Here is a 20,644-nt window from a genome sequence, read left to right on the forward strand (position 1 = left end):
GATGACATGATTGTATATTTAGAAAACCCATCATCTCAGCTCAAAATCTCCTTAAGCTGATAAGCAACTTCAGCAAGTCTCAAGATACAAAATCAGTGTGCAGAAATCACAAGCATTTCTATACACCAATAATAGACAGAGAACCAAATCATGAATGAACTCTCATTCACAATTGCTATAAAGAGAATAAAATACCTAGGAACACAACTTACAAGGGATGTGAAGGACCTCTTCAAGGAGAGCTGCAAACTACTGCTCAAGGAAATAATAGAGGACACAAACAAATGGAAAGATATTCCATGTTCATGGATAGGAAGAATCAATATTGTGAAAGTGTCCATACTGCCCAAAGTAATGTATAGATTCAGTGCCATCTCCATCAAGCTACCATTGACTTTGTTCACAGAATTAGAAAAAAATTACTTTAAATTTCATATGGAGCCAAAAAAGAGCCTTTATAGCCAAGGCAATCGTAAGCAAAAAGAAAAAAGCTGGCGGCATCACGCTACCTGACTTCAAACTATACTTCAAGGCTACAGTAACCAAAACAGCTTGGTACTGATACCAAAACAGATATGTAGACCAATGGAACAGAACAGAGGCCTCAGAAATAACACCACACATCTACAACCATCAGATCTTTGACAAACCAGACAAAAACAAGCAATGGGGGAAAGGATTCCCTATTTAATAAATGCTGTTGGGATAACTGGCTAGCCATATGCAGAAAACTGAAATTGGATCCCTTCCTTACATCTTATACAAAAATTAAGATGGATTAAAGACTTAAACATAAGACCTAAAACCATAAAAACCCTAGAATAAAACCTAGGCAATACCATTCAGGATATAGGCATGGGCAAAGACTTCATGACTAAAACACCAAAAGCAATGGCAACAAAAGCAAAAATTGACAAATAGGATCTAATTAAACTTAAGAGCTTCTACACACCAAAAGAAACTATCACCAGAGTGAACCGGCAGCCTACAGAATGGGAGAAAATTTTTGCAATCTACCCATCTGACAAAGGGCTAGTGTCCAGAATCTACAAGGAATTTAAATTTACAAGAAAAAAAAGAACCATCAAAAAGTGGGCGAAGGATATGAACAGACACTTCTCGAAAGAAGATATTTATGTGGCCAAGAAACATACAAAAAAATTTCATCATCACTGGTCATTAGAGAAATGCAAATTAAAACCACAATGAGATACTCTCTCACTAGTTACAATGACAGTTATTAAAAAGTGAGGAAACAACAGATGCTGGAGAGGATGTGCAGAAATAGGAACACTTTTACACTATTGGTGGGAGTGTAGATTAGTTTAACCATTGTGGAAGATAGTGTGGCAAGTCCTCAAGGATCTAGAACCAGAAATACCTTTGACCTAGCAATCCCATTACTGGGTATATACCCAAAGGTTTATAAATCATTCTGCTTTAAAGACACATGCACATATATTTACTGCAGCACTGTTCACAATAGCAAAGACTTGGTACCAACCCAAATGCCCATAAATGATAGACTGAATAAAGAAAATGTGGCACATATACACCATGGAATACTATACAGCCATAAAAAAGGATGAGTTCATGTCCTTTGCAGGGACATGGATGAAGCTGGAAACCATCATTCTCAGCAAACTAACACAGAAACAGAAAACCAAACACTGCATGTTCTCATAAGTGGGAATGGAACAATGAGAACATGTGGACACAGGGAGAGGGGAACATCTCACACCAGAGCCTGTCGGGTGGTTGGGGAATGGGGAGGGATAGCATTAGGAGAAATACCTAATGTAGATGACAGGTTGTTGGGTGCAGCAAACCACTATGGCCCATGGTATATTTATGTAACAAACCTGCACATTCTGCACTTGTATTCCAGAGTTTAAAGTGTAATTAGAAAAAAAAAAAATAGAGAAAAAAAGCTTCAGAAGCAGCAAACTCTTTGAAAAGATGATACATAGTTCACATACCAAGATTATGTACTTTACACATAAATAAGCTCCATAGCCATTTCTGGGACCTGTTTGGTCCCTATTTTAGGCAGAACCTTAATGAGCTTTATTATTGCAGTTTATCAAATAAGGAAAGTTTTAAGAAATTGACATACTGCACAGAGGCAGAAATATGTGCCAGTGGAACTAAGTTATCAAATGAGGAAATGAAAAAAAAAAAAAAGAACTGTAAATCTTAAACACAAAGCAAGTGCTGCCAGGCATAGAAGGAACTTAATTCACTGGCAAATAATACTGACTTAGAGTCCCCAAGAGCACTGTCTTGCAGGACAGGATAACACTTCTGATATTTCAGTGATGAAGTTAATAACTTATCAAGAGAAGTTTATACGCTACCTGAATGGGATTCCTTAAAGGCAACATCAGAAGTTCTTCTGTCTTTCTTGTAATGGCTCCAACTGTTTTTTATAGAATGTGGTCTGTTATGTTAATGAGACAGTGCCTAACAGGGAAGGAATTATAGATCACATAACATGGGGAAGGAACCTGTATTGAATTCAGGAAAAGTTTGAGGTTACTCCTTTGAGCTGTGCTTGCTGTTTGATTTTGCCTTTATGATGGCACACAGCAGTGAGTTCAGTGTGTTTCTCAAAGATTCTGCAAATCAGTCTGGTCTCAGTCTTCTTGCTGTCTCTCCTGGGGAAAACAGCCAAAAGGGATGGGCAGGGGAGTGTGGGAAAATATAAATTGGGGAGACCTAAGAGATTTATATGAGAATGAAGAGAGATAATAAGAACTGGAGAGAAAGAAGAGATTGTTGTCACTACTGATGTGTATGTTTGTAGATACATAAATGTTTGTTGATTGAATGGTCTGTGTTATTGTTTAAGAACTTGAAGTTGTTCAGAGCTTAAAGTTAAGCTGTATTATTGTTTAAGAGCTTAAAGTTGGAATAGTTCTGGGTTCAAGGTGAGCCCATAGAATTAGGTTGCAAAAAGTAGAGAGGAAGCAAAGGTTGTAGGAATTGAGAGAGTCACAGAACCCTAATAGCTTGGTGGTGTTAAGAGAGGGAGAAAGAAATGTAGCATTCTGTTAGAGCTAAAAGAGCACATATATTTCTGATCATATCATTCATTTAACAGATACTTTTAGAGCATCAACCTATGTGCCAGATAGTATTCCATCTCCTTGGGGAAAATAACAGTAAACAAAACATTTATTATGGGCTTTATATTCTGGTAAGGAAGATACATAATATAAAATGTCAGATAATATACACAGTTTTCTTTCTCTGCAGCCCTTCTCAATTATGTCTCTGTTCAATAAAGGGAAAAAAAAGCAAACATGTCTTTGCCTACTTAGAAATTAGGTGGCATCTGTGGTTAAGTGGTCAGACTATGCTAATGCCTCATTTAATTATATTTCATTGCCTTGTATTTTAATCTTTATTAATACTGACAAATTTGAATTATATTTTACTTTTTTTTTCCTTTTCATATCTTACTGATTTTATTGTACATCACAATCAATATACCCTGTTGGTGTGAAATCTGGTATCTACATGGTGGCCATTTCTTAGCACCTAAGCCTCTGGAGACTTAGCAAATAGTTTTGAAGTCTGTTGCCTTCCTCTGAGGTTACTGGCTGCTTGAGGTAGTGGAGTTCACCATGCTCTCTTGGTTCTTGTCTGGCTTTTTATTTTCCCCTCCTCTGTCTACATCTTAGGTTTAGAGTTGTTGTTGGTTTTTTTTATTTTTAATTGTGGTAAAACACACATATAAAATTATCATCTTACCCATTTTTAAGTGTACAATTTAATGGCATTAGGTGCATTTACAGCATTGTACAACTATCATCACCCTCCCTCCACAGAATTCAGTATCTTGCTGAAAACTGAAGCTCTGAATCTGTTAAACAATAGCTCTCCATTCTCCTCTCCCCTAAACTTATCTTTGAATTTTAAATGTTCTTTCTCAGCAGAAAAGTGGTTTTAATTTCATAAATAATTTAGCCATTTATTTTTAATCAAATAAATCTCTTATTGTAAATAACAACAAAAAAGACACAGAAGATATATGGATTCTATGCCCACAAAGTAAATAAGAACATGGAATCTGAAGCCAAGTTGCCTGAGTTCAAGTACTAGCTCCTCCTTCACTTTCTACCTATATGACCCTGGGCAAGTTATTTAACATCTCCATGCCTCAGTTTCTCCATCTGAAAAATTGAGATAATAATAGTATGTACTCGTATCATTGTTCCAAGAATCAAATAGTTCATATATGTCCCTTGAGAAATTTAACAGTTAAACTTTAGAGTAAGACATATGCATCTGGAAAATTAACATTTCAGTGTTACAAATATCAAACAAGTGATACAGAATAAATGCAATAGAAATTATAGGAGAAAAAGATCACTGAGATTGTAGTACCTAGGGAAGAGTTCATGGAGGAGCAGTCAGGTGGTACCTTTCACAACTCTTCACCCCACACCTCCACCAGCATTTGCATATCTGCAGTTAAGTGCTCTGCCTTCTCATCCATGCCCACAAACTCTGCTTCTTCATCTGTAACGCAGACAGACTCCCTGCTCTTGTCCAGACCCGGTTCCCCAACCAAGATACTGGAACCCATCCCTTTTTGCCTGTGTAAGGACATTACTCTAGCATTTTTGTTTTCTCTCTTCTGCATTATCAATTTCTTATTCTCTGCTGGATTATTTTCGTGAATATCTTGAGCTTTTTGTAATTTCGCTCACTAAAAACAACAAAACAAGAGAGTTTCTTAACTTCACTACTCCTATGAGCCACCACTCTGTTTTTGTATTCCCCTTTGCAGCAAAACTTTTTAAAATTGTGCAGTTAGCTCTAATTCTTCTCCTTACTTTCTCTCTTAAGCCCACTGCAGTTGGGCCTTGACCCGGTGACTATACAAAAACTGCTCTCATCAAGGTCACAGTAATGTCTACATTGTTAAATCCAGCAGTCTGATTCTTCGTCTTCCTCTTAACTTGACCTATTAGCAGCATGTGACACTGTTAGTCCTTCCTCCTTGATACACTTTACCAAACTCCCAGACTCTAAACTCTTAGTTTTCCTTCTGCCTCATTTGGTCATCACTTCCCACTCTTTACAGAATTGCAGACTAGTGTATCTTAACAGTCTACTCAACATTTCCACTAAGTTGTCTTACAAACTCTTCAAACTCACAAGTGCAAAACTGGGAACTCCAAATCTCTTCCCCCAAAAAAAACTTGTTCTACTCCACAGTCTTCCTCATTACATTGACAAAAGATTGTTCTTCCCTGACTTCTTTTTCTCACTTCCACATGGAATCATCAGCTAATCTTTTTCTATGTTTTTGTTGTTGTTGTTGTTTTGTTTTGTTTTGAGACAGAGTCTTGCTCTGTCGCCCAGGGTGGAGTGCAGTGGTGTGATCTTGGCTCACTGCAACCTCCATCTCCCACGTTCAAGCAATTCTCCTGCTTCAGCTTCCCAAGCAGCCGGGACTACAGGAGCACACCAGCCACACCCAGCTAACTATTGTATTTTTAGTAGAGATGGGGTTTCACCATATTGGCCAGCCTGGTCTCAAACACCTGACCTCATGATCCACCCACCTCGGCCTCTGTGAGGTGGGTAGATCACGAGCCGAGGTGGGTGGATCACGAGGTCAGGAGTTTGAGACCAGGTGTGAGCCACCGCTCCCGGCCTCTGCTTTTAAATATGCAGAATGTGAGTCACTTCTCATCATCTCCACTGCTGCCTCTCTGGTCTTAGCCATAATCATCTCTTGCCTAAATTACTGTAGTAGCTTTCTGAATGGTTTCCCTGCTATTGTCTTTGCCTCCCTACAATCTGTTCTCAACTCAGCAGCCAGAATAATTCTGTCAAATACAAGGTTACATCAGGAATTCTCAACCATAGTACTAACAGTTGAGATGGGATGATGTTTTTGTTGTCCTCTGTGTTGTAGAGTATTTAGCATTTCTGGTCTCTCTACCCTCTAGATGTTAATCGTACCCCCCTGAGTTGTGACAACTGTAAATGTCTAGACCCTACCAAATGTCCTCTAAGAGTCAGAAACACTAGATTTTATCACTCTTCTGCCCAGAACTCTGTAATGATTTCCCATTCCACTAAGAGTAAATGATGAGCTCCAACTCCTTAATAGTAGCCTATGTTGTGGTGCCTGACCCGACCACCCTATCACCCCTTCATTTCTTTGACTTCATCTGCTTCCACCTTTTCTCCTTTACACGAATGCTGTCACACCGCTTCCTTTCATTCCTTGGGTATAATCAGCCTTAGTTCTACCGTAGGGGCTTTATTCTAACTGTTCCGTCTGCCTAGATCAAATCTTACAGATTTCTGCAGGGTTAATTCTTCCACTTCCTTCAAGTTTCTGTTAAGCTTTACTCTGCCAGTAAGGCCTACTCTGATCACTATATTTATTCTGTAACCTTATCCCTTCTTGTAACATTTCTGATAGCCCTTACCAGCTCTGCTTTTTCCATAGTATTTATCACCTTGCGACATGCTAAATAATTTACTTGTATTTGTCTGTCCCTGTTAGTATGGGTTCCCCACAGATATTTAATGTATCATTCTAAGGTTTTTCTTCTCTTTAAATTATCAGTTTGTTTTGCTGAAAAATATTGTTTTAAATGAGTGGAGAAGGTAAAGTTAGAGCTAGAATTGGAAGGATAGCATTATTATAGATTAAAGGGAAGCAAAGTGAAGAAGAAAAATTGCATAAACCAAAGTACAGGGTATAGAAATGTATAGTCACTGTGAAGACAGGTTTTTTTTTATTATACCAGCCTGACTGCAGTTAGTTGTTCAGGATTTGTTGAAAAAGAACGATATGATTCAGAAGATAGGTTGGAACCAGGTTGAATGAATATGAAGTACAAGCCTATTCAAAATGGAGAGTTTTTTAAGATTTGTGAATTGGAGAGTGATAAAGGTGAAAGGGGTATTGTGACAGATACTGTGATTTGGCTCACTTAAAATCCATTTCAAAGTTCTTCTAATGTTCCTTCCTATAGAGGAGAGGCTAAAAAGCTATCAACACCTCCCAGATTCCCTTCAGGTAGAGTTCTAGATATTATTTAGTTCCCATCAATCATATGTGTTTGCTTGAGACTTAAATTGAGAACTGAGTTAAATAGGGAGAAAGGGGTGTGAGGCATCCATTTTGCTGAAAACAAGACATTATGGTTCTAGACCCAGCATATTAAAAACAGTTAATTCATTTGGTCTTCTAGTTCCCTGTTAGACGAGTCATGTCACACTCCAGTAGGTAAGGATAGTTTAATAATCTATTTAATGTTTGTAGTTTAGGCTTATCTATACCAAAATAAGTGTGTTTTCTAGTATACTTATACCTAGCAAGCACATATATATTTATAAAATAATTTGCTATACTTAAGCATAAGAAAACTTTGCCTTCCTGAAAATCAGGATCTGCCTTTAAATTAGCACTTAACATTATGATCATTTTTTGTTTCCTTAAGAAGGTATTAGCCATTTGTTGTACCTTAATAGTTACCATTTAAATCTAAAAGAATAAGAGCTTATTTTAGTGGAGGGATTTCTAATTTTTGAGATAAAGTCCTTTAATTTTTTACGGTTTCTTGTTTGTCTTTGCAACTCTAGTAAGATTCAAAGGGAGTCTTATCATTAAAAAAAAAATTTATCCCCACAGTGTAATTCCTGCTTTTTTTTTAGTTTGTAATTTCTTTTTTTGTTTTTTTGAGATGGAATCTCACTCTGTTGCCCAGGCTGGCGTGCAGTGGCTCAATCTCGGCTCACTGCAACCTCCATCTCCCTGGTTCAAGTGATTGTCCTGCCTCAGCCTCCTAAGTAGCTGGGATTACAGGTGTGTGCCACCACACCTGGCTAATTTTTTATTTTTAGTAGAGATGGGGTTTCACCATGTTGGCCAGGCTGGTCTTGAACTCCTGACCTCAGGTGATCTGCCCACCTCCGCCTCCCAAAGTGCTGGATTACAGGTGTGAGCCACTGCGTCTGGCCTAGTTTGTAACTTCTAATCCTCAAAGCCACAGATATTTTCCTAACTGAGAGTAAATATAATAATATTTTATATTTATGTCCCTTGAAATGATCAGCTGTTAAAATTGTCCTGGTCATGGTCAGAAGAATTTTGCATCTGAATTTTAACATGTCATTGATTGTCCGATTGAGTCTGGATCCAGTTGTTTTGTTTTCCATTTGGTCTTTCCACAATTTGTTTTCCCCCACTCCCAGACATAACATAGAAAAGGAAATTGATTCCTGACTCTCTTTAATCTAAACCAAAATTACTTCATCAGGAAATGTACATAATACATAGGATAAATACCTAGTACGGATCTTACTGTGTTACTATTTAGCTTGTCTGATCAGTGTTTTAAGATTTATATTGATAGCTGGGCACGGTGGTGCGTGCCTGTAATCCCAGCTACTCAGGAGACTGAGGCAGGAGAATTGTCTGAACCTAAGAGGCGGAGGTTGCGGTGAGCCGAGATCGCGCCATTGCACTCCAGCCTGGGTAACAAGAGCGAAACTCCGTCTCAAAAAAATAAATAAATAAATAAATAAATAAATAAATAAAAGATTTATGTTGAAAAGATTTATATTGAATTGTCTAACAAAAACTAATTCTTCATTTTGTTTAGTTCTGATTGATAATTAGCAGTATATCTAATAAGTTCTTTTCATGTTGATTCTCTAAAATTTTTAAATTTCTAATGGTGTGAAAATTCTTACTCTAACATTTTTATTATTATTATTATTTTGAGACAGAGTCTTATTCTGTCTCCCAGGCTGGAGTGCAATGGTGCTTTCTTGGCTCACTGCAACCTCCACCTTTTGGGTTCAGGCAGTTCTCTTGTCTTAGCCTCCCTAGTAACTGGGACTACAGGCATGGGCCACCACGCCCGGCTAAGTTTTGCATTTTTAGTAGAGACAGGGTTTCGCCATGTGGCCAGGCTCGTCTCAAACTTCTGACCTCAGGTAATCCACCTGCCTTGGCCTCCCAAAGTGCTGGGATTACAGGTATGAGCCACCATGCCCAGCCTACTCTTCACATTTTTAAAAGAATGGCTTATATTCTATGGAAGAAATTTTAATCTACTGTTCATTTTGTAGGTTATTGAAGACAATGGTGTTCGAAGAGTTGTCGTGGTTCCTCAGGCACCAGAGTTTCACCCTGGTGGTCACACAGTTCTCCACCGTTCTCCGCATCCTCCTCTGTCTGGTTTTATTCCTGTCCCAACCATGATGCCCCCTCCACCACGTCATATGTACTCACCAGTGACTGGAGCTGGAGACATGACAACACAGTATATGCCACAGTATCAGTCTTCACAAGTCTATGGAGATGTAGGTAAGATATCTAAAAATATTTTACTTTTACTGAATTGGATATTCTTTGCTTGGATATAATAGATGCCATTATCATATCACATAAAAGAAACAGCAAATGGTAATGATATAACAGGCATTTTTCTGTTACCCAAGTACTATATTAGGTACTTCATCCTCATGATCACCCTTCAAGGCAGATAAGTAAACAGAAAATCAAAGAGGGGAAGTAACTTATATCATGCAGCACTATTTAGTGGTGCCACATTCAAACAGGACATCTTTTCCTCTGGCCTGCAATCTAGGCTGTGAGAAAATTTTCAGCCAGGAATAACCATGTCATTGTTAAATCCTATCAGCTGTGATGCCACTACACAAAGTTGCTAGGCTCTGTGAGGTATTAAAAAACAGGATAAGCCATAACTTCTGCCCCCAGGGAGTTAATAAGTCTGAGGAAATAGTAGGCTAACACGAATAAACACAAAATAATATCTTATTATTTCTCATGGCTTTAAACACTGCCTGTATACTGACAGCTCTCACATTTATGTCTTTAGCCCAAACCTCTCCTCTAAGCCTCAGACTTATTTCTGTCTTCTCGATAACTCCACATGGAACTCTCATGCGTTTCAGAACATTTCTAAACAGAAATGTCAGTTGTGGACCCCCACAATTTGCTTTTTTTCCTGTCTCTTCATCTCAGTAGGTGGTCCACTAGCCGCTCAGTTTGGTCAAATGAAAGCCAGAGGGTCAAATTTGATTTCTCCTTTTTTTTTTTTTTTTTTTTGAGACGGAGTTTCGCTCTTGATACCCAGGCTGGAGCGCAATGGCGCGATCTCGGCTCACCGCAATCTCCGCCTCCTGGGTTCAGGCAATTCTCCTGCCTCAGCCTCCTGAGTAGCTGGGATTACAGGCACGCGCCACCATGCCCAGCTAATTTTTTGTATTAGTAGAGACGGGGTTTCACCATGTTGACCAGGATGGTCTCGATCTCTTGACCTCGTGATCCACCCGCCTCGGCCTCCCAAAGTGCTGGGATTACAGGCTTGAGCCACCGCGCCCGGCCGATTTCTCCTTTTTTAACCCTTACATCAATTAGTATCAGTTTTATTTTCAGAAGTTTCTGATTTTTTTTTCTACTACTTACCCACTGGTACTCAAATTCAATCAACCATCAGCTCTTGCCAGGACAACTGCAACAGTGGCCTTCCAGTTGGTTTTGTTTCCTTTCTTGCCCCTAATAATCAATTCCCAGCCACAGTAATCATTTTTAAATATTAATCAGACTGTTTAAACTATTTCAGTGACTTCCCATTGTAATTAGAATAAAATCCTAAACCTTTCCTCTAGACTAAGGCTTCTCAAACATGCCACTATTGATGATTTAGGACGGATAAGTCTGTTGTAGAGGACAAAACTCTGCATTGTAGGATGTTTAATGGCATCCCTGGACTCTACCCACTAACTGCCAGTGTGTAGCACAGTCGCAACACACAACTCCAGTATGACATTTTAAATATTCTGAAATCTAACAATATCTCCAGACGTTTCCAAATGATCCCTAGGAGCCAGAATTGGCTCTGGTTACAGACTGCCCTTGCAGTGTTCTGCCCTGTGGCCCCTGACTTCCTTGTCCCACTAATTCCCCTTAGTCCCCCTATTCCTTCAGTTTTTCAAAACCTCCAGGTTCTTTCTTGGCTTGATCCCTCTGTACTTGGTGTTCTCTCTGCCAGGAATGTTCTCTCTTTTCTTTAGATTTCCTTTTTCTATTAGATTTCAGCTTTCAGAAAGATCTTCCTGATCTTACCTTGTCAGTCTCTAGCACTGAACCTTGTTTGTATCTTCCACAGAACTTAATTCAATTTCTTTTTTGTCATTGTTTATTTGTATGTCTGTCTCCCTTTTTTGACTATAAACTCCCTAAGAACTGAATCTGTTTTAATCACTATTGTTTCCCTGCACTTAGCAGTGCCTGTCACTTAAGCTCAGTAAATTTACAGAAGAAATAACTTCAAATACAAAATTGAAACTACACAGCATAGCCTGTAAGTAGTGGAGATATTGTACATGTCATATATATTTGTCAAACTTATTTCTATTGCCCAAGTTTGAGATTCTGCATTTCTAACAAGCTTCTAGGAGATGTTCATGATGTGCTCCAAGGAATGCAGTTTTGAGTACCAAAAGTTTATACTGCAGATTAATCTCATCCTATTTTTGTTTACTGCTAATTATGACTTAGTTTTTAAAATACTAGTTTCTCTTATAATCTCAGAAAATTATAAGAAAAAACTTTGCATTGTTAAAACCCCCTGTTACTCTGTAGGGACATATATTAGAATATGTGGATGTGATCTACATATATTTTCTTTGGAGAAATATCTATTTGAATTCTTCACCCATTTTTAAAATTGGGTTATTTGTCTTTTTATTGTTGAATGGTAAGAGTGTATATATTCTGGATACAAGTTCTGAATATAAGTTCTTTATCAGATACATGATTTTCTCCCTTGTTGTCTTTTCACCTTACTTGTATCCTTTGATACAGAAAAGTTTTTAATTCTGATGAAATCTAATTTTTTCTTTGATTGCTTGTGCTTTTGATGTCTCGTCTAAGAAACTACTGCCTAATCCAAGGTCGTACAGATGTATTTTCTTCTAAGAGTTCTATAGTTTAAGTTCTTATATTTGGGTATTTGATTCATTTGAATTAATTTTTGTATATGATGGAAGGTAGAGGTCCACATTATTTTAATGTTGCTGTACATATCCTTATAATACTCATTTCACCTCAGGTGATCCACCTGCCTTGGCCTCCCAAAGTGCTGGGACTACAGGCGTGAGCCACTGTACCTGGCCCATTCATATATTTTCTTAAAGCACTGCTTAAAACAGGTTCTAGATACAAATTCCTTTATCAGATATATGATTTCCTCCCATGTTGTTTTTCACTTTACTTGTGGTATTCTTTGATGCAGAAAAGTTTTAAATTCTGATGAAATCTAATATTTTCTTTGATTGCTCTCGTGCTTTTGGTGTCTCGTCTAAGAAACTGTTGCCTAATCCAGGGTCATACAGATGTGTTTTCTTCTAAGACTTCTATGGTTTAAGCTCTTAGATTTGGGTCTTTGATTCATTTGAATTAGTTTTTGTATATGGTGTGAGGTAGAGGTCCACATTCATTCTATTGTTATTGTGTATATCCTTATAATACTCATTTCAAAAATACTGTACTAATTTTCTTAAAGCATTGCTTAATTAAAACTTTACTGAGGCTTTTAAAAATATTTTTCTTGTCACAAATTTTAAATTTAAAAAGCTCTGGGGACAGTTGATTTAATTATTGAGCATATTGACTTAATTATGTTTTTATGTGACTTTTATTAGAATGAGTAGATTCTTCTAAATCACAACCTTGAGTTTATAGTATCTGAAGATACATTATATGTAGATCGTTATTGTTAGTCTAACTCATTTCTTTTTGCTAACTTTCTTTTCAATGGAGATTAATGATTATCTGAGAAAAGAAGGAAAGAAATATGTCTGTAAATTTACTTGAAATATATATATATACACACACACATATATATAATTATAATTTACAAAGCTTGGTTCTGATAGTTTATGGAGACACAAAGGTTGCTTTGTTGTACAAAATTCTAAAGTTTTATATAATAGATTTATTTTCTGTTCTTTTTTCATGGCATAAACTTATTTAGAGAAAGTGATCTTTTTAACATTTGGTTTTTATTTCCTCCTAGATGCTCACTCTACACATGGAAGATCCAACTTTAGAGATGAAAGATCTAGTAAAACATACGAACGTTTGCAAAAGAAATTGAAGGATCGCCAAGGAACACAGAAAGATAAAATGAGCAGTCCACCATCATCACCCCAGAAATGCCCTTCTCCCATTAATGAACATAATGGACTTATAAAAGGACAAAATGCTAGTGGTATAAACACAGGATCAGCAAAAAACAAGTCTGGGAAGGGGAAAGGTGGTGTACAAGTTGATATAGAAATCGAAGGTAACTGAAGTACTGGACTCTTCTCATTGATGCTATTCATCATGATTTAACCTACTAAAAGTATATTCTAACCTTTCAGTCATTTTGTCATGGTCCAAGTAAACCGTTATAGGCTACTGCTTTTGACAATTTGGAAAAACTCAATTAATAATTTCATCTATATCATAAATTTTACTGATTGAAATTCTATTTGATAGGAAAACTCAGATAACATTAATCCAGATTCCTTTCTTCTGATTCTGGAAACTACAGGAATGCACCACCACCCCCAGCTAATTTTTTAAGTTTTACTAGAGACAGGGGCTGGCTGTTTTGCCCATGCTGGTATTGAACTCCTGGGCTCAAGCCATCCTCCCATCTTGGCCTCTCAAAGTGCTGAGATTACAGGCCTGAGCCACTGTCCCCAGCCTATCAAACCTTTTTATTTCTCCCTCATTCTTTTTGAGTAAATTTTGATAGCAACTAGTTATATCATTCACCAGTCTCTCTATATACTCTATAATTAGGATAAAGTGTTTTCCATTTCTTTCTTCAAAAGTTCTATTCTCCTAAACTCTCCTTATTACTCTTGGATCCTTCCCCTAACCTCTGACTTCTACTATATGAACTTTGTTTTATTATTTTTCGTTTATTTTTGAGACCAAGTCTTGCTCTGTCGCCCAGACTGGAGTGCAGTGGTGCAATCTCAGCTCACTGCAACCTCCACCTTCTGTGTTCAAACCATTCTTGTGCCTCAGCCTCCTGAGTAGCTGGGACTACAGGCATGCGCCAGCACGCCCAACTAATTTTTGTATTTTTAGTAGAGATGGGGTTTCACCATGTTGGTCAGGCTGGTCTCCAACTCCTAGGCTCAAGTGATCCATCCATCTCAACCTTCCAGTATGCTGAGATTACAGGCCTGAGCCTACTATATGAACTTTGAGCACTACTATAAGTATATATTTGAATCAGTCTCTGTAAGGTAAAATATAGCTGTTTTAACAGCCTGTCTTTCATATGCCTACATTGTGGAGTTAGTAGCCAGTACTTTTGATTATAATGTTAAGCTTCTAACTACTGCTTACTTTGGCTAATGTTGTTTCTTTACGTATGTTCTTTTAGGTTTCCTTAGTATTGACTATTATCTGTTTGACATGGATATGCATATGTAGAAATGCATAGATATGCATGGTAGACCATGTCAGGTTCTAAAGGCTTCATCAGAAATGACTATGAAGCATACTAATATGTTTCACAAACACCAATAGCCACAACGCTATTAGTCCTTGAATATGCTAATCTAAATTGATTTTTATTATTAAATAGTGTAGGCAATTAATATATGAGTAGGAACTAAAATGCTTCCAACTTTGAGGGAAATATCAAAATGTAAGCCATGTTAACTCTTTCTACCTTCCTTTTCCTTAAAATTTGTATTCCCCACCAACAGATTTCAAATAATGCCTTAACTGTTCATGACTTACGTATTAACAATATTTGCATAAATATTCTCCCATATATTTGAGACCTCCTGATCATCCTTTTTAGCACTGATGTTTCAGAAGAATTAAAGTTAAGTTTTTTGCCTATCAGTGTGGCTGTAAGTTACAGTCAAGCCAATCATATTTCTATTTTGGGAAACCATATAACTAAGGCATGTCATGAAAAAATACTCAGTTAACTTTAAGAGGTGTGAGATTGACAAATGAGAACTTTCCAGAGAGAATATTTTTACAAGCATCAGTAAAAATATACTTTCTATAAGAAAAATTTGGTTCAGATAGATATAGCTATGTCTAAATATATATAGATATGTCTATATATAGTGGTATTATAATTAGTAGTCACAGTTAAGATAGAAATAAAAACTGAAGCAGATGAATGCTGAAGGGCCACAAACTGCTGAGTATGAACAAAGGAATAAAAGCTAGAAAACAAAAGTCTCAAATACCAACCTAGTTTCAGAAGACATATTTAGGGAGAAGAAGGTATTGTATCTAAGTTCTTTTTTTTAATATTCAGATTTTTAATTTTTTTTAGAAAAAGATGAAGAAACTAAAGCATTTGAAGCACTTCTTTCCAACATTGTCAAACCAGTGGTAAGTATCTTAGGTATTTTCTTGACATTTATATTTTATATATTCATATAAGATGTTCATCCATCAAAATGTAGTTTTTTTCTTTTAACTTTTTATGAAAATAGAATCATACTGTATTCTGTGGCAAGATTTTTTCACTCACTATGGTATGCCCTAGCAGTCTTTCTGTGTCATTACATGATTCTTTGAAGAGTTACATAGTTTTGTTATTCATTCAGCAGATACTTATTGAGCCCTTACTATATGCCAATAAATAAAAAACAATGCACAAACAGAATTCTGTATGATAGTAAAGATTGCTATTATAGAACTAGGAATGATATGATGAGACTACTAGGAGAGGTTGTTAGGTTCAATAGAGCAATGAGGGAAGCTTTCTCTGAGGAGTGAGAAAAAGTACAAAAGTGGAAGGAATGGGAGAGGGAGAACAGGTGTAAGTAAGCATGGGGAGTTGGACAGATAGAAAGAACCATTATCACTGGAGTATGTATAGCAAAGGAAATAAAGATGTGGTAAAAGAAGTAGGCCATAGGGCTTTTTCAGCCAGAATAAGGGAATTTAAGATTGGTAAGAATATTCTTTGGTTCATAAAACAAACAACTCCCTCCCCAACTCTCAGAAGCATCCATGGTAAAATGTTTTATGCTAAGTAACCCCCAAAATATTTTGTTTAAGAAAACAAATTAGAAAAGTTTTTATTCTTAATACCATCTCCACAAAGGCTTTTTAAGCTTATCTTGCAATATTTCAGGAAGTTTGAGTAAGACAGTTCCTCTTCTAATAGGCCACTATCGTCCTGTTTTTTTCTGACGACTCCCAAATAATAGATTTGGTTGCTCTAGCTTTCTTTATTCTAATTTGTTTTCTTTTAAGAATAGAGCATATATATGTAAATAAATGTAAATGTACACAGAATTATTTCATAGTAATGGCTAACACAAATTGATTAGCATCAGTCTCTGTTCAGAGTGCTTGGAATGCACATGTGCATTTTTAATACCTGTAACAACCATATATGTACTATTTTCCCTATTTTACAAATGAGAAAACTGGAGCAAGAGTGAGTTTCAATTAGTAGTAGTAGTAGAGCTACAGCTGAAATTCAGGCAGCATCTTTCCAAGAGCTCTCTGTGTCCAAGTGTGTATCACTAGGTTTACTAGAAAAGAATTTAGTAGCCTTAATAAGATACTATATTAAAAGTATAATTTTCAGGACAGGTGCAGTGGTTCCCACTTTCCCAGTCCTTTGGAAAACCAAGACAGGTGGATCACTTGAGGCCAGGAGTTTGAGACCAACCTGAGCAATATAATGAGACCTTGTCTCAACAAAAAACAAATACAGATACTACAGACATGGGGGCACACACCTGCAGTCACAGCTACTTGGGAGGCTGAGGTGGGAGTATCCCTTGAGCCTAGGAGTTCATTGCTGCAGTGAACTAAGATTGTGCCTTTTCACTCCAGCCTGGGTGACAGGGCAAGAAACCGACTTAAAAATAAATAAATAAATGGAAGTATAATTTACATACACAAAAAGTAAATCTTGAAGCAATTCAAATAATTTCTTGCTCAACATTAGGAAAAACATATAATTTAGTAAGATAGTAAGCCCTGTATCATAAAAGTTAAAGAAATGCTGATGGTTTTGTTTGCTTTGTTTTGGTTTATGTTTATAGCTTGAATGCCTGTTCCTCTTTGATTAAATTATTTGTGAGCTGCAAAGTGCAGGTCAGGGTTTTTGTTTGCTTGTTTTTGTGTGTTTGGTTGTTTTTGCATGCTCTAGTTCATTTAGAGCAATAAATTAAATGTGTTCATTCACTTTTTCATTCCATAAATATTGGACCACTTACAAAGTGACAGATGCTATGCTAAAGCTGGAGATAGAATGGAAAGCAAAGGATATACACGGGCTCTCTGCCCCAAAGCTTAGTTTAATAAACTAAGCATCACACAATGAATGTTTTGTTTCTTTTTTTATTTTATTTTTTATCTTTTATTTTTTTTTAAGACCGAGTTTCACTCTTGTTGCCCAGGCTGGAGTGCAATGGTGCAATCTCAGCTCACCTCAACCTTCACCTCCTGGGATCAAGCTATTCTCCTGCTTCAGCTTCCTGAGTAGCTGGGATTACATGCCTGTGCCACCACACTCAGCTAATTTTGTACTTTTTAGTAAAGATGGGTTTCTCCATGTTGGTCAGACTGTTCTTGAACTCCCGACCTCAGGTGATCCCCCACCTCAGCCTCCCAAAGTGCTGGGATTACAGGCATGAGCCACCACGCCCAGCCCTCTGAATGTTAAATTGTAACTGTGAAGTGCCAGAACAAAAAGACAGAGAGTAGTCAGTGTATAATAGGAGAACTAAACCTTGACATGGAATCAGGGAAATTTTTCTAAGGAAGGATTATTGTACTGATATTTGAAAGAAAAGTAGTGGTTGGGCATTATGGACAGGGGAAGAAAGTATGGGAACAGTAGTGCAAAGTGAGCAGCATTTGAAAAGCACTAGACATGGCACATTTGAGGGGAAAAAAAAGGAAAGAAAAAGAGAAAAGCTCACTCATGTGACCAGAGTGCAGTGTGTAGGGGAGAATGTGGTACATGCACTAGTCTCAGAGTCTCAGCTGTGTACTTAAGAGTTGAGTGACCCATGACAAGTCACCTGACCTTTCTGAATGTTTCTTCTATCAAAAAATGGAGAATAATATTATTGTATACCCTCACATGCATGAAATAATTACCTATGTTGAAAGTGTTGTCTTTTTATTTGTGCTTTTTTGAAATTGTTCTTAGTCTCATTTCTGTGAAAATCTGACATTTATTTCACTGGATTTTTTTTTTTTTTTTTTTTTTTTTTTTTTTTGAGACGGAGTTTCGCTCATTATCCCGGCTGGAGTGCAATGGCGCGATCTCGGCTCACTGCAACCTCCGCCTCCTGGGTTCAGGCAATTCTCCTGCCTCAGCCTCCTGAGTAGCTGGGATTACAGGCACATGCCACCATGCCCACCTAATTTTTTATATTAGTAGAGACGGGGTTTCACCATGTTGACCAGGATGGTCTCGATCTCTTGACCTCGTGATCCACCCGCCTCGGCCTCCCAAAGTGCTGGGATTACAGGCTTGAGCCACCACGCCCAGCCTATTTCACTGGATTTTATTTCCATTTATTTCAGTAGTGCTTGAAATTAAATGTGTCATGCCTTTTATTCATTACCTTCTTACTTTCAGAATCATTACCCCTTCCCTTTACCTTTTATGGTTACTAGAAGTACTATCTAACTCCCGGTTTCCTTAGGCTCAGCCTTTGAGTTATCTTCAGAGTTATTCTCTCATCTCCTGATCCCCATATCTAGATAAGGATCAAACATTGATATTTATTCTGCTTTAATATTTCTGGAAATCCAGAAATTAGATACTCTCATTTCTTTCTTCTGCAATCTTTGTCAAAATTCATACAACCATATATGGCTTTGAATTCTTTTAACAGTTTAGCTTCCTAGATATATACTTAATTTAACCCAATGGACAGTTTTTCTCAAGGGTGGTTTTGATCACTACCCAACAAAGATCACAGTCTGCCTGAGAAATTAAAATGTATTGTATATAATTCAGCCACTTCCTAAAACAGCTTTTTTTATTTTTTCCTATTACCATCTTTATCAGTTCTTAGACATATTTTTACACAATCGTATCTATTTTCAGCTACCACCTAAAAGTGGATTCAGGGTGGGATCATTGTGTGGTAGGAAAAGAACTGAGCAATTCAGGTCCTCGTCAATGGTTCTGTGACCTCAGACAAGTTACTTAACCCTTCTGAATATGCTCCTTTCATAAAATGAAGATAGTTTAGCCTCTTTTGCCTACTTTAGGTGGTAGTTGTGAGAATCAAGTGAGATGGATATAAAGGCGAATTTTGCTTCTAAAGTTAGCATACAAATAGAAGACAGAGTTCAGATCATTTCCAAATCTGTATTTTCAATCCTAATTACTCATCCGTTCCTGTAGAACTGTAACCCCTGAGACACGCTAAAGAATACCCAACTTTGGGCTGGGCATGATGGCTCACGCCTGTAATCCTAGCACTTTGGGAGGCCAAGGCGGATGGATTGCCTGAGCTCAGGAGTTCAAGACCAGCCTGGACAACATGGTGAAACCTTGTCTCTACTAAAATACAAAAAATTAGCCCGGCATGGCTGTATGCACCTGTTGTCCCAGCTACTCAGGAGGCTGAGGCAGGAGAATTGCTTGAACCCAGGAGGCAGAGGTTACAGTGAACAGAGATTGTGCCACTGCACTCCAGCCTGGTAGAACAGAGCAAAGCTCTGTCTTACAAAAAGAAAAAAACAATACCCAAGTTTGAATGTATCATTAGCAACTTTAGAAAACCAAATTCCTGATCTTCTTGTCTGTACTTTTATCATGTTCTTCATTCCTCTAGAATGAAGAAGGAATTGGGTTAGATCTCTTTTGTTTCTATTTCCTTTCATTGTTTACATCAGTAAACACTTATCCATCCAGGTTTTCCTGGGTCACAGTATCATTTTTATTTTTTATTTACCTTTCATTCTCCCCATACCAGATTAATACTCCAAGCTTTATTATTTCACTGTACATTGATAGGATCCACTCTTCCCACTGTCCCTTACCACTCCACATCCACACACAATTACTACCTCAGTCTTCACACAGGAATTTTATGGTATCTGTATGGAAGTCCACCTCTTTTTCTTCTATGCAACTCTTTATAATTCACCTGAAACCCACAACAGAAAACAGCATTTTTAGAAGATTTTTAAAATACATATGCACATGCCTTGGACTACCAGATTTCAGTTATAAGCCTGGGAATATAAATTACTCATTCCTGTATTAATAACCTACCTCTTTCTACTAAGTTTTATCTCATCCAAGTCCTTTAAAAGTTCAATTCAGCATTCACTTATGAAGTTTTCCACATCTTACCCCAATGTTCACTCTTTTTGTTGTGTCTTAACATTTATGTGCAAGTAATAATATCTTTTTTTTTCCTTGAGACAGAGTTTTGCTGTTTGCTGGAGTGCATTGGTGCGATATCGGCTCACTGCAACCTCTGCCTCCTGGGTTCAAGTGATTCTCTGGTCTCAGTCTCCTGAGTAGCTGGGATTATAGGCATGTACCACCACACCCAGCTAATTTTTGTATTTTTAGTAAAGATGATATTCCACCAT

At 37.3% G+C, this 20,644-nt stretch overlaps 1 protein-coding gene across 5 annotated transcripts in view; it reads left to right on the forward strand.

Annotated features, from left to right (window-relative positions):
• FNDC3A (fibronectin type III domain containing 3A) overlaps positions 1-20,644 on the forward strand; it is a 193,494-nt gene that overhangs the window by 117,365 nt on the left and 55,485 nt on the right. For all 5 annotated transcript variants that reach the window (XM_012465127.3, XM_012465128.2, XM_012465129.2 and 2 more), the window contains 3 exons: positions 9,115-9,352; positions 13,092-13,361; positions 15,381-15,439. In XM_012465127.3, the coding sequence (XP_012320550.2) occupies positions 9,115-9,352; positions 13,092-13,361; positions 15,381-15,439 (567 nt within the window). The remainder of the gene's footprint in view (positions 1-9,114; positions 9,353-13,091; positions 13,362-15,380; positions 15,440-20,644) is intronic.

The sequence above is a fragment of the Aotus nancymaae genome, unplaced genomic scaffold (genome assembly GCF_030222135.1).
Source record: "Aotus nancymaae isolate 86718 unplaced genomic scaffold, 86718_ANA_hifiasm-v0.15.2.pri h1tg000009l, whole genome shotgun sequence".
NCBI classification, from domain to species: domain Eukaryota; kingdom Metazoa; phylum Chordata; class Mammalia; order Primates; family Aotidae; genus Aotus; species Aotus nancymaae.